The sequence below is a fragment of the Vulpes lagopus genome, chromosome 14 (genome assembly GCF_018345385.1).
Source record: "Vulpes lagopus strain Blue_001 chromosome 14, ASM1834538v1, whole genome shotgun sequence".
Taxonomy (NCBI): Eukaryota; Metazoa; Chordata; class Mammalia; order Carnivora; family Canidae; genus Vulpes; species Vulpes lagopus.
Window position 1 is genome coordinate 21075131 of NC_054837.1, and position 22129 is coordinate 21097259.

At 43.8% G+C, this 22129-nt stretch overlaps 1 protein-coding gene across 1 annotated transcript in view; it reads right to left on the bottom strand.

Annotated features, from left to right (window-relative positions):
* Positions 1 to 223: 223 nt before the first annotated feature.
* Positions 224 to 22129, bottom strand: part of CCDC60 (coiled-coil domain containing 60) — an 87430-nt gene continuing 65524 nt past the window's right edge. The window contains exons 7-14 of the mRNA XM_041728527.1: positions 20364 to 20592; positions 12774 to 12858; positions 9651 to 9722; positions 7083 to 7136; positions 6286 to 6408; positions 4246 to 4377; positions 2119 to 2308; positions 224 to 304 (exon numbers count right to left, since the gene is read on the bottom strand). Of these exons, the coding sequence (XP_041584461.1) occupies positions 224 to 304; positions 2119 to 2308; positions 4246 to 4377; positions 6286 to 6408; positions 7083 to 7136; positions 9651 to 9722; positions 12774 to 12858; positions 20364 to 20592 (966 nt within the window). The remainder of the gene's footprint in view (positions 305 to 2118; positions 2309 to 4245; positions 4378 to 6285; positions 6409 to 7082; positions 7137 to 9650; positions 9723 to 12773; positions 12859 to 20363; positions 20593 to 22129) is intronic.

The following is a 22129-nucleotide window of genomic DNA, read 5'->3' on the forward strand; positions in this document are numbered from 1 at the left end:
ACGAATGAGGAACAGAAAGTGGGGATTTGAGGCTGTGGTGTAAGGTTGAGGGGTTTCCACCTGGGAGTATCTACCTCTCGAATGTTGCCAGAAGTCAGACCCTCATATATCCTAGTGAGTATCCACGACAATAAGCAGGAAGCAGGAATACAGTGTAGTCTAGTTCTCCTCCACTGGGACAGCTGGTTGACCCAGGTCTAGACTATGCCCAGAGACTTTGGGATCAGATAGGGCTATTGATCCGGTTCTGCAGCCAGTTGATATAATCCTCTTGAGACATATGGATGATGTGTTCACGTACAAACTGTGGGACAGATGCAGTGGCAACTTCAGATGTGATCTAAAAACTAGACCCTTTTCTGTCCCACCTCCAAAATCCTAGAAGATATGTGACTAAGGCTGGTGGCCGCAGGATGCCTCTAACTGTTCAGGCATTCATAATGCCTAAAGCATCATGACGAGAATGGTTCTCTGAAGAAAAGAACCCCTTTCCAGCTTCCTGGCTCAGCAGACTAATTTTAAGCCCCCTTTTGTTACTGTTGACCCAGAGAAATTTCTGGAGAGAGGAAAAACCCAGCTATCTGCATTTTTTCTTTTTGTCCTAATCCTTAATATCTTTTTAAGAAGTCATTTTTTTTTTGTTTGTTTGTAGACCTTTTTGAGCACTGATGCTAACTATGAGCTTGCTTCCAGAAAAGGCTTTAAGACACAAAATGTAGTTTCATTCAGGTTCTAGATTAAGACACCTCCACATCCAGGCTATCGAACATTCTGTGATGTTCTTACTGGGAGAGGAGCATGCTAAATTTTACTAGCCAGGGTGATGAACTCACATCAGGGCCTCCATAATCCCTTCCTCTTACTCACTTGGAGATTGCCTCTTCTATACCCCCATAGCTGGCAGGTGGAAGGTGGACCCCATAAATGGCAAGTAGGGAGTGGACAGTTGCTCTTGAGTTAGTTTTGGACTAGCCTATCACTCTTTTCTGAAGGAGCCTCATGGGATTTTTGGAGTACAGTCTGGACCTATGAATTTTTCCACAGGGTCTTCTGTCTTCTCCTACTCCTGACCTTGCACCCACATATATACACCCAGGTCAACTTGTGGGAGTGCCAGCCTGGCATGAAAATACCCAGAGGACTGAGAATTCCACCATTTGATTCCTATCTTTATCTTGAGACATTGAAAGCCCATTTGGGGGACCTGGGTAGCTTAGTTGATTAAGTGTCTGACTCTTGATCTCAGCTTGGGTCTTGATCTCATGCTTGTATTGGGCTTCAGGTTGGGCATGGAGCCAACTTAAAAAGAAATGTATGTATGCCATCTGATGAATTAAGGAAATGACTCTCCCCCATCTGCTGATACCATTTGGTGCCTTAGGACCATCTAGAGTGGGTGGTGATGATAAACTACCATTAAAAGCCATTCAGTGGCTTTCCTGCAGCCTCAAGTTAAAGACCTAAATCCTTGACTTGATTTCAAAGTTCTGCACAGACTGACCTCTTCAATCTCCTTGCCACCTTGCACCTCCATGGTTACTTCCTTCTCAACCCATTGACTGCCAGTGAGTCCCTCCCACAAGTCAAGTTCTGTTTCAGCTTAAAAGTCACCTTCCCTAATCGCCCTAGTCAAGATAGGTCCCCTCTACATTTACCTTAAATCAGTTCTCCTTAAACTTTATTGTGCATACAAATCACCAGGGACCTCGTTTAAATGTAGACTGTGAGTTGGTAGATATGGTTTGAAGCCTCAGATTCTGCATTTCTAAAAAGCACCCAGGTGAGGTCTATGCTCCACAGGCGAGATTTAGAATGCTCCTTATTATGATTGCCAGTTATTTATTTTATTTTCTTGCCTATTTATTTATGTCTCTCCAAAGCATCCAAGTTTCCCCAGGGGGCACCGTTTACACAGAATATAATGTCCCCTGGAGTTGAACCACCAAGGTCATGTAGTAATCCCTTGCCTGTTCGAGATGATGAGCTCTGTGGAGGCAGAGACCTTATGTCTTTTTAATTGTGTCTGCAGCTTTTAAACAGTGCCTAGATGTTGAGAGATGACTGACTGAAAAAGGGCACCAGAGGCATAGTGCGAAGCAGACAGAACATGGTAGTTACCTCGATAGCCACAGCAATATCTGGAGAGCACAGCTCCCAGATTCTCAGGTCCTGTAGCACCTTCAGGAAGACACGGGGCCGAATCCTGAGGTCCAGGTTTTCTCCAAACTTCTGCAGTTTTGCCAGGATCTTTTTAGCAGGGCGGAAATTCTTCAGATCTTCAGGGAGTTTGGACAGTAGATCAAAGTACCTTCAATTCCCAATCCCAAGAAGAGAGGGCCAGTTAGGAAGCTGCTAGGGCATGAGTCTGAGTATCTTAGGTCCTACATCCCCACTTTCTCTTTCTACCACTCATGTGATGTCTCCAGGGCAGCATCATCTTTATTTGGGAGAGCAGCCTCCATCCTGAGTATAAAGGGCTCACAGGTCAGGCACGTCTTTTGTTTTTTAGGGGTAGTAAAAAGCTGGAGCGTGATCTGCATCTCATTAAAAAACAAATTAAGGGCATGCTTTAAAGCATTTCTGGTTTTTCTATCAAGCAGACAATGTGAAAAGCCACAAGAAAGGAAGGGGCACCGAGATTTTGAAGCTTCTTTTTTGAGAGTTAATCAGACCAGGGAGAACACTGACGTATCTGTGGAATCCCTACCAGGATGCAAGGGGCTCTCATGCCCAAGATGAAGGAGGAGGATGAGGAAGGGGAAGTGTGTATTTTCGCCCCTGAGAGTGAGTAAGCTTGGATCACAGCTTTGTATGTTTCAGTGAGTTTTGAAAACCTTTCTGAATGCTGCAACAGAGTGTGAGGGTAGTTTGGTGATCCATTCTTGAGATGGTAGCAAGAAGGTAGATTCTAACCTGGAGGTGGTTCAGGTGACCAGGGTGTAAGGCAGAGGATGGCATCGCTTTAAAAAAGAAAAAAGGATTCTCCCCCCTGATGTAGATGAATCAATTGCAGAGAAATATGAAGAAGAAATTGATCTTTTAGGGATGTCTGAATGGCTCAGTGATTGAGCATCTGCCTTTGGCTCAGGGTGTGATCCTGGGTCCTAGGATCGAGTCCTGCATTAGGCTCCTTGTAAGGAGCCTGCTTCTCTCTCCATCTATGTCTCTGCCTCTCTCTCTCTCTCTCTCTCTGTCTCTCATGAATAAATAAATCTTAAAAAAAAAAGAAATTGACCATCTAATTTTGGGCTATGTGCACAGATTTGTATTTTATATTTTGTGGTGTATATTTATTTGTGTCTCTTGTAAGCTCCTATTCCACATTATTAAAATCATGAAGGGATTCTGGGTATATTTTTAGGCTTTCTCATCTTACTCTTAGATCTTGATTTACTCACCCTGCCATGATGGGGTTCATGGCAGGCTCCAAATTCTATATTGCAGATGAGCATAGCAACTGGGGTTATACAAGGTTTAAATCTGGGTTTAAATCTTGAGGTTTCCTTATTTACAAAGCAGAAATTACTATGTAACTTTCAGGATTTTTGTGGGAAATAAAATAGATAATTTAGGAAAATTTCTTTTTTTTCTAAAATTTTATTTATTCATGAGAGACACACAGAGAGAGAGGCAGAGACACAGGCAGAAGGAGAAGCAGGCTCCACACAGGGAGCTTGATGTGGGACTCGATCCTGGGTCTCCAGGATCAGGCCCTGGGCTGAAGGTGGTGCTAAACTGCTGAGCCACCCTGGCTGCCCCAGGAAAATTTCTTAAGGTAGTGTCTGCCACCCAGGAATCGCTCAATTCATGTTGCTTTTTGTTGTACCTATACTATCACCCCCATACCAGGGCACAGTGTTCCTAGGACATGCTTGCCTGGTTTTATATCCTAAGGGGTCAGATTATTTGGGGGGAATATAGGGATTGACCCAGAGACCTCACAATTTGTAGAAATGTTTAGGTGGTTTGCCTCATCTGCCTCTCCCAAAGGGCTGACAAATTAGTCCTTATTTGCAAGTCTGAATCAAACAGAAGATAAATATGGAGCATACAGTTGTTGGATTTTCTGTAAATCAGGAACTGAGGGGTTCTTGCCTGACTGCCTTTTGTGGGGGGGTGGTTGCTGCTGGTGGCCATTAACAGTCTTGAAGGATAATGCGATCAAATGTGATTTTTTTTTAATAATAGCCCGTTCCCCCTCCACCCATGTCGAGGACCATCTTATCTGGCTCTCAGGATCTTTACCAGTGGTCTGCAATTTCTTCTGCATCCCCTTTTATCATGGAGGCTTGATGTCTCATTTTTGCTATATCCTTTTCAAAATTCGAGACAATGTTGAAAGAATGGAACTTCTGGAGAACTCTCTCTTCTTGGCGCCTACATCACACGTTGTATGAAAAAGAGGAAAGAGATCAGACCCCCATCTTCTTTACCCATCTGGGTTGCCCTTTGAGATCTGACTTAAATACCCTTTTCTTCATGAAATCCTCAGCCTTCTCAGACACTCTTCAATTTACAATGTGGCTCAGGCCACAAGGTGACAACTCTCTCCAAGGTCCTGAAATGCTCCCTTCTTGCTAAATCCAGTCACTTTTTATCAGCCTTCTTTCTCTACCTACTACTTTTGATTGTGTTTACACAGTTTTCTAACTGGAAAATAGAGCGTAGTAATGGTTCTGGTGCTTGGGGGTGAGTATTAAATGATACAATGTGTGCAAAGTACTGGGCTTAATGCCAGATGCACAGTAGGTGTTTAACTCAAGTTGGTTCCTCTTTTCCCCACTCCCCTTATCATTTTGAGCATATGTCCTAGCTCTCTTAAGGAGTCTTTAAACTATAAACATAACCGTGTCACTCACCTGTATACAACTTTCAATGGCTTTCCATTTTATTTGGAATAAAGTTCCTTGAGTAACCTGCTCTCCAAGGCTCTGGATTATTCAGCTTCTACAGCATTTTCCAGCTTTGCATTTTATACTTTGGCTCTGAACAAAGTTCTGAGGTAAAGTTCAACCTCCACAGCTGGGCTAGCAAGACCTTTTATGATCTTGTCTCTGTCTCTCTAATTACCATGAAAGCAGCATAAGCCCCAACCACACCTGACTACTGGCAGTTCCTGGTGCCCTGTACCCCTTCTGGCCTCTAAGACTTTGCTGTTGTTTTCCCCTGGAACTCCTGTCCCTCCTTGCCTCTTCTTATGCAACTCTCCAGGTTCAAATTTCACCTTTACTACTTAACCACTGGGTGACCTTTGACAAGAGACATCTCTGAGCCCACTTTTCTTATCTATAAGATGGGTCTAATAACAGCATCTGCTTCATAGGATTTTTGTGAGGGCTAAATGATAAATACAAAGCTCTTACACATGGTAAGAGCCCTGGCTTGTATATAGTAAAAATCTCACCGATTTTTTATTGAACTGAAAATGTTGTTTCCTCCAGGAAGACCTTCCTGATTGCTGTCTCAGGCTAGGTAAGACATCATTTTCATGTGTTCCCTTAGCCCCAGGCTCATTCCCATGTTGACCCTCATCATCTGTGTGGTAACTGCCTGTTTATTTGTCTGTCTCACTCATCAGATGGGGGCTCCCAGAAGGTGAGGGCAAGTCATCTCCCAGTGAGCAGTCAGAGCAGCTAACCCCTCCATGCTCCCAGAGTGAGAGACCAAAGTGTCACAGTATAACCTTCGTTGAGTGGAATAGATGAATTTCACTGGGGTGAATGGTCACCACAGTCAAGGGGCAGGCTGGGAAGGGAAACACTTATTGGGTATCAGAGTAGGAAAGAAAATCTTCCAGTAGCCCACCAATGCTCTTAAAATCAAGTTCCAAGTCTGAAGTGGGGCATTCATGGCTGTGTATACTACTACCCTCACCACCTCCTTCTGCCTTATCTTCAAATTTTCATGTCCGTTCCTGCCTTGGGGCTTTGTATGTACTTTTCCTGCTGCCTGAAATGTCCTTTCACTGTCTTAGATCACCAACAATTCCTCACCTGTCAAAGCTCAGTCTAAAGTCACCTCCTTAGAGAAGTCCCCCTGGATTACCCAGCCTAAATTAGGTCCTCATGATGTCTCTCATGGCACCCTGTTATCTTCCTGTATGGCAATCTACATTTGTATCAATTTAGCTATTTGTTTCTGCCCATATTTCCCAGGAAACTGTAATCTCTCCAAGAGCAGGAAATGTCCCTATTCCCTGCTAAGCCCCAGCACCTGGCATCAGTGGGCTCATGGTGGGTACTAGATGAATGTCCTTTGGGTGAATGGATGTTTGTGTGCCCTTACTTCATGAGGATTTCCATCTTATCTTGAAGACAGAAGCCAGCCTCCTGGGCCACACCATAAAACTTGGCCCTCATGGTGCTGCATACGCCACTCTTGCACTGGATGATATCATGGTTGGTGCAGCTGTAGACACAGATATGAAGAGTTTAGGGGACAAAGCCCCAGGATCAGACCCGTGAGGCTGGATTCCTTGGGCCCCAAGGTGCTCTGCCATGGAGATTCTCTGCACCACCCTGGGTTCCCTACTCCCACCTGGATTTTCTCTCAGCATTTCCCTGGATGTAGGAAGGATAGGTCTTCCCAACAATTCAGGCTAGTGGTTCAGGCTTTATTAAACAAGCCCACAGGGAGATATCTGGTCACTTGAGCCCAGCAAATGTTAAGGAGAGTGAGATCAAATGCAATCAGGAGCTGGGAAACTCAGGTTCAAACTCCTGTACCACCATTTCTTAGCTGTGTGGCCTCGGGCAAGACAGCTCACCTGGCCAGGTCTCACTTTGCTCCTCCATATAATGGGATAATGCTCCTACTTCATAGAATTGGTTTTGGGGAATAAGCAAGATAATGAATATGAAATCCTTCACCCAGTGCCTGGCACAGAGAGGAATTTGTTGCCATTGTCTGCATTGGCATCTTGCCTGTGAGCCCCTTGCCCTGGGTATCCCTTGTCTTTAAGCATTGTGTATGGCTTCAGGGGGTCTAGTCTGCTTTGGGTTCTTTCCACACCTCTGGGAAGACAGATGATGTGGTTGCCACAGTGCCTTTGCCAAGCTTGTTCTCTTGCCCATCTGGCCTACCTTTTAGACTTCTGGATGATTTGAGTGTGGCTTTCTCCACTTGTACTGCTGGATCTGTCAATGAAACATGAAGGGATGATTTCAGGTTGCCTGTAGCCTACTTTTCATAAAGAGGGTTCTTTGGGGGCTCCCAGGACACCAGTTAGCCTCCAGGATTCAGAGAAGGGAGGTGGCTCAATCAAGGGACCTGTCATAGAACTGAGTGCATATTTTCCCCACTTCTTGGCCCTTGCTTCTTACCCATATCCCCTGCCTGGAGGGTCTTTCTTGTTTCTTTTCCACCTGCTCAAATCCAACCACCTTATGGTCTATAGCAATTTATGCCAGCTCTGACTCTTCTAGTCTGACTTTGACCTTCTGTCTCTGTATATTGTCAGGATGACATATTTGCTGGATCCCAGTTTCATTTGTACACAATCGATCTTTCCCTCTAGAGGGCAAGTTCACTTGGGGGCCCTTCCATTTTCCTCTCTATACCAATTAGCATGCAACCCTGAGGCTGAGTGCAGATCTGGTGAAGGGATGGTCAAGTCCTTCTGATCATGGTGTTGATGTTCCCAACCCCGGACTACTTCTTCATTCAAGGATTCCCTTCTCTAAACTGGACCCTGAGCTGACAACTCACTTCGCTTTACTTTGGAGGCAGACAGAGCTGACTCCAGAGCCCAAACCTGGCACCACCACCTCCCAGTCTCTGGGCAAGCACCTCGGCTCTGCATCATTAATGCCCTCATCTGTGATCAGTCAACTCTTCATGACATTGAGCCCTTTCTAGGTGTGGACTGATTGACTTCCTTGAGTGGCCACTCCCTCCTGTGGCTCTGCCTGGTCAGAGATCCTAGAAGGGGGTGAAGCTCCTTTGCTCATGCCCATCCCTCCCCTGTACCTTCTCCCAGGTTCTTCAGCACCAGTGTCTCGCACCTTCTCTCTTGCCATCTCCCTTTCTTTTTGCCAAATGCTTGGAAAACTTACTTGACTGCCTTCTCTGTGTGGTTCTAGAAAGGATAAGTCTGTTTTTCTTATCTCTGTGATGTGCAGCTGACCCTTCCCTTCTGGCTCTGTAGCACCTAGAATTTCTTTAGGTAGGCTGGCCACTTCCCAGACTCCTTTCCATAGAAAAGGTCCTGACCTTTGCTGCTTTCTCCAGGGGTTCAGAGGACTGGATCTAGAAGTCTTTGCTCTGGTAGTTGATGGATTGAGCCGTTATCCCATCTCTCTGGGATGCAGGCCAGGAATAGTACCAGAGGTCCTTGAATTTGGATTCCAACCAACTGCCCCAACCCCTGCAGATGAATTCTTTGGGTGAGTATATTGGCTTTGACCTTCCTCCTGTAGATGACTGTCGTCTAGCACTGACAGTGTGACTCAGGGAGGAGATGTGATAAAAGAACAAATAAGAAATAAACAACAAAGACACTTTCCCTGTCTTTGTCTCACTTTTCCTGGGCTCTCCTAGAATTTCAGCCATACTTATTTCTGCTCAATGCCTAAGCTTCCTCCTATCTCAGGCCCTTTGCACATGCTATTCCTTTGTCTTGGAACACTATTCCCACCTATCCCCACCTATCTGCACCATAGGCTAGCTAAGTCTTCTTTTCTTCAGGATGTTAGCTCAAACTCAGTCTTAAGTCTCTGGTGCTCAACATTTACCCAGTCCTCCTTACTTTTCCCTCAGAATACTTCCCATGGTCATGATTATTTGGCTAACTTTGTGGGATTATTTAATAAATGCATGGCTCTCTCATTAGGCCAGTAATTCTTAACCATGGGCAGGGTTCAAGGAGTCCATGAAAGCAGATAGAAGAAAGGTTACATCTTTCAACTAGCCTACATATTTCAACTAGCCTGTAGCAGAAATGGAAATCCCATGTATTTGTACAATACAAATTCCTGGGTGATTACAATCATGGAAGCTACTTTGAAAGAACATTTACACTCAACACTAATCTAAAATTACAGTAGTTATTAGATCTGCTGCTAAGTCTTGTTATATAATTCATTGCTAAAGAAGCTCATAGATGACTATATCCCAAATTTGGTTGTAATATCATAATCTACAGTACAGTAGATTTCTTTGCAAACCTTTATAATTTACAGTAAGCATTTAAAAGCATTTTTATGGAAGGATCTGTAACACAAAAAATGTTGTGACCCCAGTCCAGATTGTGAGATCCCTGAGGGCAGACTGTGTATGGCCTCTTTGCTGTTGAATTCCTCCAAACCTAGCACAGATCCTGGCACATGGAGGGACTGATAAGTATACTCAGGATAAGTAAATGAAATGGGGTGGACCTCCCCTCCCTCATTAAAAGTCATCCAAATAAAGAGAGAAAGGATGGTCTTGTAATATAACCCTCTCTGCTTCATAGCTCTCCATGACTGGAAGATTTTAACTTTATACAGTTTGAGTTAGGGGAAAGACACCTGGATACTCACCCTCAGCCCCAGAAATTAAGGGACTTATTTCTAGTCAAGAAGGAAAAAGTACCCCACTCCCTGCCCCACTTTCCATGGTCTGGTAAGGGACATCTCTTTAACGGTCCCTGTAACTGTGAGGTGCCCACCTACCTTGATTTGTGGGTGGTCTGTATGTCTTTATTGGTGGAATCACTCTTGTTTTGTCTGATCATTGGCAAGATACTGCAAAGCAAGATGAGTCTCTTAATAAGGCACAGAATATATGGTGCCCCTAAGCCAGAAAGTATCTGTGGAAGGATGGAGAATTCTCTTTCTACAGCAAGGATCCTGACATTTTACTGGGCATGGGAATCACCTGGAGAGATTGCTACCTATACAAATTCCTGGACCATAACCTCAGGGATTTGGATACATCAGACCCTGAGTGAGGCCCCGGAAGCTGCATTTACAATCACACACACACATAGACACACACACACACACACACACACACACTTCTAATACAGGTGTGCAGAGAGCACATTTTGAAACCTTAGAATTTCTCAGCTTGAAGTGCTTGTTTAAAAATACAGTTTCTTCTGGAGATCCTGATTCAGTGGGTCTGGGATGAAGACTAAAAATTTGTATTTTTAACAAGCATCTCAGCTAATTCTGCTCCTCAGAGACATTTAGAAAATACTGTTAGAAGATTTTAAGAAAAGATCATCTTTCTGGGTGATGTTATGGTTTGAGTGTTTGCATCCCTCCAAATTCACATGTTGAAACCCTAATCCCCAAGGTGAAGGTATTAGGAGCTGAAGGCTTTGGGAGGTGATTAGCTCATGAGGTCAGAACTCTCATGATTGGGATTAGTCTCTTATAAAAGAAAGTCCAGGGAGTTCCCTTCCACTTTGCAAGGTTACAGTGAGAAGACAATCATCTATGGGGAAGGCCCTCACTGGACACCGAATCTGCTGGAACCTTGATTTTGGATTCCTCAACCTCCAAAACTGTGAGAAATAAGCATCTGTTGTTTGTAAGCCACATATTCCGTGGTATTTTTGTTACAGCAGCCCAAACAGACTAAGATGACTAGAGAGCAGTCTGGCCTTGAGGCTGGAGCTGGTCCAGTTGACTTTTAAGGGTTATGAAAAGCCCAAGATTTCTATGTCAGCCCTGATGGGAACAGATTTGGGGCCTGCACTGAAAAAGGAATCCAGATTCTAAAATGAAGTTGGCAGAAGAAAATGTGCAGCTTTTCTTCACTGTCTCTTTGCAGCTCTACAGAGAAGCCTCTGTTATCTGCTGCCTCTGGAAGGGATTAGGGAGATTTTTCTCCCAGAGGAATTGAGGAGCATGGGAAATTTCAACAGGTTCTTGCTCTGTCACCATGGTTATTGTAATCACTGAAGTGAATGCAAAGGCCATGTGATGAGTTTTGTGTTCTCATGTGGTTTTGTCTTTTGAGGACCATATGCAAGTCACTCATCCTCCTTCTCCATTCATGTTCGTGAGGTGTTGGTAATGAGTAGTTGTTAATAAACCTGCTTCAAAAATGTGCTGTGAGGATTCCGTGGGATGCTATGTGTGAAATAAAAGTACCACCACCACCATAACCATGGCTGCCCATGTATTGAGTGCTTGTAATATGCCTGGCACATGCTAATATGTTAAATGCATTATTTCACCTAAATTCTTAAAATGACTTATTGAAATAGATATTTCTACAACAATAATAATACTTTACAAAACTAATATTATTTAATTCTCACTACAACCCTTTGGGATAGGTTGTTAATAAGCCTCATTTTACACAATGGGAATCAGACTCAGAGCAGTGAAGCAACTTGCTCAATCAACATCACAAGGCAATTAAATGATGGGGATGGAGATCGGCCCTAGCCTACTTGATTCCAAGGGCAGTGCACACAATCTCATATTATAGATGTGAAAACTGAGGCTCAGAGAAAGGCTAAGTCAGATTCTTCTAGGTTTTGAATGTGTGCCAGTCTGACTTCAACACCAGTGTTCATGCTGTGAGTTCTTACCAAGGAGGGAGACTCATAGAGCTGATGCTTCATTATTAGCATCTGTCTCTGATGCTGGTAAATCAGAAACAGCAGCCAGAGCCTTGAAGGCCAACATTATCTCTGGATGCCTCCAAGGGCCACCCTCTGAACCCTGATGCAAGTTGAGGCAGCAACAGAACAAACTCATCATTAGCAAGCAGTGGTGGGTGTGATGCATGTGCAAGTGCTTGGTGAACTGTAATTATGGTAATAACAATAACCAATAAGTCATAGCCAGCATCCCAGTAGGCTGAAAGCAATGAAGAACCTCTTCCAGTGCATCATTTATTTTCAAAAAGTAATTTGCTTACTCAGAGGGATCCATACTTGGGAAAGAAACTCCAGCTCTAGCCTGCATGGTCTCTGAGCTTTTTCGAGGTCAGAAGTCCTGTGGACAGGCTTCCCACCAGAGGGAAGATACTTCAGGTTCAAGTCTAACGCTATGAGCTTATCATCTTGGTTGATGGCTTGACACTTCTGAGGATCTTTGTTGTTCTTAAGAAGGAAACCAGAATCCTTGAGGTGGTCTTCAAGGTCCCCAGACAGACTTACGCCTCTCTCCATCCCATTCTGGTTTCATTTCAGTTTCTTGAAGGTGCCACAGTCCCTTCTGAACGTGTTTGCACATTTGCTGCCTGAAATGTTCACCTGCCCTCAACTTTGGCTGGGTGGCTCTTTCTTGCCTCATCCACAATCTCTTACAGTCTCTTCCTTGGAGGAAACTTCTCTGATCCCCCTCCACCCCACCTCACCCACTGCCATCCCATACTAGATCAGATTCTCCTATTATTCACCCTCTTAGGTCTGAGCTTTCCTCTTTTAATGCTTCTTGCAATAATTAGTACCTAATCCATTCATATTCATAAATATTCAGTAAAAGAGTGGACAAATAACCTTGTAATTCCTAGGAAGCAGTGCAACATAATAGTTAAGAGGATGCTTTTTGGAATTAGAAGGGTCTGCATTCAAGTTGTGCCCTTCCCATTCATTAGCTAGGTGACCTTGAACAAGTTACTTAGCCTCTCTGAGCCTCATTTTCTCCTTTGTAAAATAAAGATACTAGTACCTTCCTCAAAGGGTTGTTGTAAGAACCCGGGGAGGTGATGATACATGTGAACAAGTGTTTGTCACAGAGAAAATGCTCAATAATTTGGAACTGCCTTGGCTAATGTTATAACTATTATTCTGAATTCCTTTATTTGCCCCAGGGGTCAAGAGAAGGTACCTGGATGCTTTCTTTTGCATCCTATTTTCCAATGTGACTGTCCTCTGGGCATCTTCCCGAACCATCTCCAGGAGCTTCTGCAAATCTGAGGGGAACATGAGAGGTCATTGTCCAGAGGGCAGGCGGGGCTGACATCCCCTCTGCTTCTGTGTGTAGGGAGCTGGAGAGGGATAGATGAGGGTGTAGGCAGCCCATAGTGTTTGGCAGGTTGCACATCTCCCTGCTTAAAACTGATGACTCATTATTTTCCCTTTGGACAGCATCTATATTCCTCCATGTGGCCTCTAAGACTTTGCAGGATCTAGCTTCTCCTTTTCTCTCCTGTCTCATCTCACTTCCTTCCCCGGCCTTAAACTCTAGTGTAGCCAAAGTATAGTTTCCAATTCTGAGAAGCAATCATCTTGTTCAAGAAACCCTCCCTGATCCCATGGACCTGAAGTTCCAAACTGGTGAACCACAAGCTGAATCTAGCTCACACAGATTTTGTTTGATTTGACGTAGATGCTAACCTTTTACAACTAGAAGGTTTTGTGTAAAAATTCAGACCTCCTGCTTTCCTGGACGAGGCTCTGGGATGGGGCTCATTCTTGCTGCATGCAGACAGTGGCCTTTGGGCAGGCACACATGCTCCACCTCCCCGCATTGCTCTCGCCACTCCTCATTGCATCTTTTACCTGCATACTTAACGTTGTTGCTTTTTACATGGTATAGAAATATGTCTGTGTACCTATTACGAATTGAAGTGTGTCTTCTCAAAAGATGTGTTGATATCCTAATCCCCCAGTACCTCAGATTGTGAATTATTCATATTCTTGTTTGGAAATAGAGATGTCACAGGTACGGTTATTTAAGTTAAGATGAGGTCCTCATGGAGTGAAGTGGGGCCTTAATCCAAGTAGAGACATTCAGGGAGAAGATGACCTGTGATAATGGAGGCAGATGGATTGATCGTGCGTCTAGAGTCAAGTGCCCAGGGTTGCCCAGCTATGACCAGAAGCTAGAAGAGGTGAAGAAGGATTCCCCGCTACAAGCTCCAGAGGAAGTGCAGCCCTGCAACACCTTGATTTTGGATTCCAGCCTCTAGAACTGTGTGAGGCAATACAGTCCATTGTTTTCAGCTGTCTAGTTCATGGTACTTCATTACGGCAGCCCCAGGAAACTAATACACTGACTCAATTTGGAAAATGAAATCTACTGAGAATCAGCTATATTCTTTGAGAAAAGTAGGACAATGGAAGTCCTACATGTCTTATATGGATACAGATTTGCAAGTACCTGGCACCATGATTGTCATAGAGCAGTCCCAATCAACATTTGCTGAATAAATAAGTGAATGGCATGGCTAAGGAGCAAAAAAAAAAAAAAAAAAAAAATTGGGAGGAAGTATTTGGGAGAATTTGAGCTGGATTTGGGGCATCAGTGAAGGAGGACAGTACCAGTGGGGACACTTTCCACTTTTCAGCAGGTACCTGTAGTCCATGCAAGTGCTAGTCTCAAAAGCTATACCTGCAGGAGTGAAGCCCAGTGCTTTCTACAGCCATTTGTATCCAGCCTTGTTTATGAATTCAGTCACTGGGTACTAGGACAAGGGCACTGTCCCTTAATGATCTTGGAGCCATCTAGGCTGTGATGAACACCAACATTCAGCCATTTTCCCACTCTGTCTTCCTCATTCCAAAGTAATGTATCTTCCTACTAATTTGTGGGCATGATTCCATTTGACCCAAATCTGATCTTCATTGTTCTCTTATGATGCCCACCTCCCAGAATCCTTGTGGAGTGTCTAGAAGCCTATTAGTAAGGGGAGCTGGGGCTGGTTCCTCTGCTTTCTTCCCATCTCCTGGGAACCAAGGAGCAAAATCTGACTCCTCCCCTATTCCTGCTCTCCCCCATATGCAAGCCAGCCTAGAGGTGGGTGGATACCAGCAAGTGGTGGTATCCATCCACTAGGACTCTGGTGACCTGGCATATTGGGCAGCTTTCCTAGAGAATCATGAAGAAGGCTCCACACTCACCTAATGCACCAAAGATTTTTTTTTATTTGCCAATAATGCCTGTGGTCAGGTATGGTGCTCACCAATATCAAGCTCCATCCATCACATAGCTGAGGTTGGATATACATGAACTAGGATGAAGCCTGGGGACTCAGGAGGTCCACATCTACTCAAGGCTATCTGGGAGCAGACACTTGTTTGCAAGGGGTGCAGATATACAAAATAGGATTTTTCTAGGAATAGGGCACTGTGATAGAGGTCCACACTCAGAGGAACCTGCTTGGTCCTCAGTTCTCAGAGCTATGGGGATGACATTATCCATTGTTTACAGACAATGGCATACTGTGTTTTCAAATGCCAAATCATACACTGAAGAAGAAAGTTCTGACTTACTTCCTCCATTTCCTATCCACAGCTTGTCTACAAATCTCACTCCTTAGTGACTAAACTCATTTCTTCTGTTTTGGGGAAAAAGAGGTCTTTTTGTTGTATAGGGTTGGGTTGTGGGGGAACATTAGCCACCATCTTTTTGAGTTGCTGTTGAAATGAGTTTCTCCTATAACAGTTTCAAGACTGGGAACTTCAAGACTGGCAGGAGAAATGGCCTGGGCTTTGGTTTCTTGTGAATCCCCTTGCCATTGATTTGGGGAGGGAATCAGTCTACGGAGAGGCCATAACCTGCTGTCCCCAGTGATTTGCCTCCACAAAGACTTCATTATGCAGCTATCCTGGAAATTAGACCTTGGTCAAATGGTATGTCTCTCAGAATAGGATTCATGAATTCAGAATAAATTTGAGGAGGTTTTAGAAGGCAGTGAAAGTCTGGGAAATTAATCTACTTTTGTCAAGGCTATGACAAATGGGATGGAGGTTAAGGGATAAATAGAGGGGAAAGATGGGGAGGTGGAAGTAGAAAAGCCTTTCTACTTTCTCTCTGGGACATAGGTCTCTGGTAAAAATGTATCTCTTAGTCATTGTTGTGCACCCACTGTGTGCTGGGCTGAGGGTGAATAAGACATTATTGTTCCACACTAGTAGCAAGTTCATGTTCCTTTCCTCTGTCTTCCCTAGTAATGGAAATATGTGCATGTATGTGTGTGTGCATTTGTCTGTGTGTTTGTACTTTTGTGTGCGTGTGAAGATAAGCATTAACTAGACCATTGTCCAACATCTTTGGAGCTAAGTGTGCCCCTTGGATAAAACTCTGGGCGATGAGAGTTTAGTAGAAATGTTTATGGAGCTTCTGAGAAGACTGCTTCCATTCAGCTGGGAGTGAGTACTTTTCTACTTCACCTACTTCCTTCTGCTTCCAGCCTAGCATGTGGCTGTGATGACTGGCATTCCAGCCATTCTGATCATAAAATGTTGCTGAGTGTGGTGGCGAAGAAAGACAGAAGGAAGTAGGGTTCCTGATGACCTTTGGGAGCCATACCAGCCGTGGACTGGTCTTTTTTAATCTGTAAGAAAAATAAACTTTTATCTGTTTTAAGCTACTACTTTTCAGATCTTTGTATCCAGCCAAAAGGAATTCCTACCTGATACAATAATATACAGTTGCAAATTAAAAGAAAGTGCTCAATAAAAGCAAATATAAAGTACTAAGAGAATTGAGGGGAGGGAACCCAGGAGCATCAGGGAAGACTTCACAGTGGAGGGAATATTTAAGCGGGGCCTTGAAGGTTGAGTAAGCAACCTTGTAGCATTCCACCAGACTAAAGGGCCAAAGGTGAAAAGGCACTACAGAGAGAGGATGACATGAAAGAATTTGCATTGTTTAAGAAGAAAGCATTTTGGTGAGGTTGGAGTGCCTGGTAGAAGGTGTGAAGTGGTAAGATCTGAGCCTATTATAACAGCCTGGGACAAGATCAAATGCAATGTCTTAGAGGCAATGGAGAGTCTTGAAAGATGTTAAGCTGGGGAGCACTATATCGTATTTTTTTTAAATTTTATTTAGGGGATCCCTGGGTGGCTCAGCGGTTTGGTGCCTGCCATTGGTCCAGGGCACAATCCTGGAATCCCGGGATCGAGTCCCACGTCAGGCTCCCAGCATGGAGACTGCTTCTCCTTCTGCCTGTGTCTCTGCCTCTCTCTCTCTCTCTGTATATATATATCTATCATGAATAAATAAATAAAATATTTTAAAAATAATTTAAAAAATTAAAATTTTATTTATTTACTTACTTAGGGAGAGTGTGTGAGCAGGGGGAGGGACAGAAGGAGAGAGAGATCGAGAATCCCAAGCAGATTTTGGACTTAGCATGGAGCCCAACATGGGACTTGATCTCATGACCCTGAGATCATGACCTGAGCTGAAATCAGAAGTTGGACACTCAACTGACTGAGGCACCCTGGTGCCCCTATCTCAGATTTTTAATTCAGAAATTTCCTTCTGGCTAAACATGGAAACATGGGCAAGTGAGGGCAAGGCAGGAAGAAGAGAGACTAGGAGACTGTTGCTGTCATATGAGTGAGAGGTAATGAGAATGTGGACTGGGGCAAGGGGAGTGCTCCAAACTCAGGTACCCAGAGGGTTAGGTACCAGATGGGTGACATGAGCTAGTGTTAAGAAAAATCAAGTTTCTTTCTTGGTCTTTAATTTCCCACTTTTTCTAGAGACTTGTTTAAAACATAGAGATTAAGTGTGACATAAGGGCCAGATTGCCTGGGTTCAAATTCTGACCTCATCACTTACTAGATGTGTGACTTTGAGCAAATAATTTAACCTCCCTGTGCCCCAATTTTCTCATATACAAAATAGGCATAAAAAGTGTTATGAGGATTCATTGAATTTATATGCAAAATAATTGTGTATATATGTATATGTATACACACAATTAGTTTGTATATGCTAGAGGCTAGAATAGTGCCTGGTACGTAAAAGTCTTCTTAAGCATTAATTATTGTACTTTCATCATCATGACCATTATCATCCTTATTCTAGAGAAAACAGTAGGGCAAATGAAATGATAAATGACCATGCACTTGGCCCATTGAGAACAATGCTTGAATGTAATAGGGAGTGGCAGGGACTGGGGAAAACTAGCCAGCACATGCCCTACCTAAAAGGAGCAGCTCCAGTTGAATGTTGTGCAGGGTTGTGGGTCCACTCTTATACCAGTGCTGTGTGGTTTTTTTAAATTAATTTTTTTTAATGTAAAATCAAATCGTAAAATATCCCCCTACTTTTTTAAATGAAGCCTTGTGTATTAAACAAAACATAAATGTCAGGAACTAGCCTACATGCCCTAGTTTTCTATCTCTACACTAAGACTAAGAAATGGAAATGAAGAGAGAAGATTTAAGAGTTTTGGGAGATCCCTGGGTGGCGCAGCGGTTTGGCGCCTGCCTTTGGCCCAGGGCGCGATCCTGGAGACCCGGGATCGAATCCCACATCGGGCTCCCGGTGCATGGAGCCTGCTTCTCCCTCTGTCTGTGTCTCTGCCTCTCTCTCTCTCTCTCTCTGTGTGTGTGTGTGACTATCATAAATAAATAAAAAAAAAATAAGAGTTTTGGGAGATAGGATTGATGGGAGTGGTTAACTGGTTAGGGAGGTAGTCCTTGGGGACAAGTCTGTAGTGTCTCTGGTGCCTGGTAATATGGCATCATTCACCCCTCCACTCATCACAGTCTCCTTTCCCCTCTGCCCCCTCCTTCCTTCAGCATTCCTGCTGCCACTGGGAGGGCAATATGCCGCTTCTGGACTGAGGCCATTCTTGAAGCTGGGGACACTTTTCTTCTTAAGAGTAGAGCTTTCGGGGTTAAAAGACACAGCATGGATGTGATACTAATAACCACATAGACACCTTTGAAAAGAAAATCAGACCCTGTTTACTTCTTTATTGAGAACCTTCCAGAGACTTCCTGTTGTACTTGGAATCATTGTGAAGTCCTTACCTTGCCCTACACAAAGGCTATGCCTGCTTTGACTCCTGCCTCCCTCCTCGACTTCATATCCTCAGGGCTCAGACTAAACATTAGAGCTGAGAGAGCCTTTCCTTGACCACTCTGGCTAAACTAGCCCTATTTCCACCAACAGTCTCTCTCTGGCCCATGTCTTCGTTTATTATCTTCTGATCACATATTATACACAACTGCCTTGTTATCTGCAGCTTTCTTGTTTATGGTCTGCTTCTTCCTTTTAAAATGTAAGCTTGGGGAGGGGAGGAACTGTAATTCTCAGGGTCTTCAGTAGCTGATCAATAGATACATGTTGAATGAAAGTTCAAGATATCTTTAAGAGTCACATGTCTACTGATGGTTGATCTTAGTTCCTCTCTATCTTAGATAATATGTTCAGCAAAAAGTGTTTCAGGGGCAGCCCTGGTGATGCAGCAGTTTAGTGCCACCTGCAGCCCAGGGCATGATCCTGGAGACCCGAGATAGAGTCCCACGTGGGGCTCCCTGCATGGAGCCTGCTTCTCCCTCTGCCTGTGTCTCTGCCTCTCTCTGTGTCTCTATGAATGAATAAACAAAATCTTTAAAAAAAAAAAGTGTTTCAGGGTGCAGAGCCTTTCATGGCTCCCTGTTGACAAGAGTGGGATTTTTTTTTTCTCATTGGTAGATAATGCTCTGAGTCCTGACCACTTAGCTGGAATTTTGCCCTTTCACTCATTTTTAGTTTCAGTGATTCAGGCCTCAATCAGGCTTTCTGGTCTACCTTGACCTCTTGTTTGAACTCCTTGAATCTGTATCACACTCAATCCTTCTCAACTGAGCTCAACCCAGCCTTGGCATTCTAGGTATGTGAAAGAGCCCTGGCTAAGAAGGCAGACCTCAGCTTGGGCACCACTGAGGGGACACTTATGAAAAACTGTGTATAAATTTTCTTCTGTGGGGAGGACCCATAGCTTTCAAGAGATTTTCTGAAGAATCTGTGTCCCACACATTGGGAACCACTGAAAAGGCTTGTTCCAGAGCAGGGGCAGGGGTGGTGGTGTCACAAGGTGATACAACTTCCATATAGAAAATACTAGGAAAAGACAAATCCTTAGAGACAGAAAGTAGATTTACAGTTGCCTGGGGCCAGGGGTGGCAAAGGAGAGGGACTACCAATGGATAAAGGTTTTCTTTTGGTTCGATTGAAATGTTCTAAAATTAGATTGTGGTGATAATTACACAACTCTGTAAACTCACTTAACAGTTTTTGAATTATACACTTAAAAAGAATGAATTTTATGGTATGCAAATTATACCTCCATAAAGTTGTTTTAAAAAGTCAATACCAAATTTCAAAAACTTAGTGTGAAAAAAGATATTAAATATCTCATTAATAATTTTATATTGATTACATGCTGAAATGGCAATATTTTATGTAGGTTGGGCTGAATAAAATATATTTTTAACATTTTAAAAAGAGCAATCGATGACCATGGGCTGTCTCTCCAAGAGAAATTGCTCAGAGTAATCTAAGTTATAAAGTATATTTCTGATCTTCACTGGGGGAAAGCAAATGAGACCAAGGAAATTGAACAGGGCTAGGGGACCCCTGTGTCTCCTTTAACTGAGTAAGGCTGAAGATGGAGCAGGAGGGGTTCTTGATGTCTGGCTTTGAAGCAAAGAGTCAAGGCAGATTGGTCAGATCTCAGGTAGGACTTACTGATATGGAGAAGTTCTTCATCAGGCTTGGTTGAAAAGGAATCATTGTCCTCAATGTCCTTGCTGCCTGTTACCTGGGTGATCACACTCAGGGGTTCATCTGAGCCAGGGTTCATGGAGACCATGCTGCTCTGGGGGGATGATCCCCCACTGGTCCGAGACAGACTGAGTGTGCAACCGCGCCAGCTTGGTTTGCCGCTGGTGACACGTAGTACAGGAGGTTTCTTGGTCTGAAGGAAAGAGAGAAGAAAGAGAGATTTCAGAAAGAAGGGAGGGAGGACAGAATGATGAAAGGAAGGAGAGGAGGAAGGAGGGTGGATAGAAGGGAGAGAGGGAGGAAGAGAGAGAGATGACTAAAGGAAAGAGGGAAGAAAGAGACAGGGAAGGAGAGGAGGGAGGGAGGGAGGGAGGGAAGGAAGGAAAATAAATAGAAAAAAAAAAAAACCTGGCTCTGAATGTGAATTTCTTTTGGCTCTTCCTAAAAAACATGACACATGTTCTGGGTCTGGGGTGACCTCCTGTCACAGATTGATATAATTTAAACTCCTTACTATTTGAAGCAAACGTGACAGGACTTACTCTATTCAGTGAGCACTGTGGTTGCCTAAGTCATCACCACAGGAGGCCAAACTGTATTTCAATGATGTTACCAGGGACCAGAAGCGTTTTTGACTATTCTTTTGTAATAATAATTGAAGTTGATTTTTAAAATGTGAGAGGATAGGTCTCATTTCTTTCCCTACCTCTTGGTTTGACCCCAAACTGTATAGATCAGCTTCTTGTTCACCAGGTTGACACCAGGCCTTCAAAGCATGACAATTTGTGTTAATTGGGGTCTTCTGAAGAGTACAAGATGGAGAAAATTCTAGACCTGACATTCAGGTGATGGAATATGGGGGAAGAAGATTTGTCTGATGGGGCAGCAGTCTTTGGGGGGAAGAGGAGCCATGGTTGTGATGGTTGTGGCAGATGGAAGGATGTAGATGACAAGTCCTAGAAAGTAGTAAGGGGTAGATAAAGTCCTGTAAGGAGAATGTGGACTTTTGGGAGGAAAGGAGTCAGAGAGGATGTGTGTGTGTGTGTTTGTGTGTGTGTGTGTGTGTGTGTATACCACCCTCTCCCATGATTGGTATCACTTCAGAATGTACTGTGCAGTCATGTCTTCATTTAACTCATGATCCTGATCTTCCAGAGGGTTTCTACTTTGCACATTGAAAATGCCCTTGATCCCATGCTGATGATTCTTTATAACTTTTAAAATACCAGGTTTGCAGTGGGGCAGAGTAGGTCCTCAGCTGCGCCAGAGTAAGAGCTCAGTTATGCCTTGGGCTATAGTTTACATTCAATTAATGGAAACAATTTTATTTGAGAACATTTAAAAGGAAAGCTCTTGCAAGGCAGACTGATGTCACCTTTCAATCAAACTCATAGTATTTGATACCCTCAGAAAGCAGGTAGGGAGAAGAGACAGGACCAGCGGCCACACCAACATTTATTTTTTTAAAGAATTTTTATTTATTAAAGATACAGAGAGAGAGAGAGAGAGAGAGAGAGAGAGAGAGAGAGAGAAGCAGGCTCCATGCAGGGAGCCCGATGTGGGACTCGATCCCGGGTCTCCAGGACCACACCCTGGGCCGAAGGCAGCACTAAACCACTGAGCCACTGGGGCTGCCCCACACCAACATTTAATAAATAACTATCAGGGTGCAGAGAGTTGTCTCCAGCAGGATTCATATCATGGAATCCACTGAATGTGGTCAGAAGTGG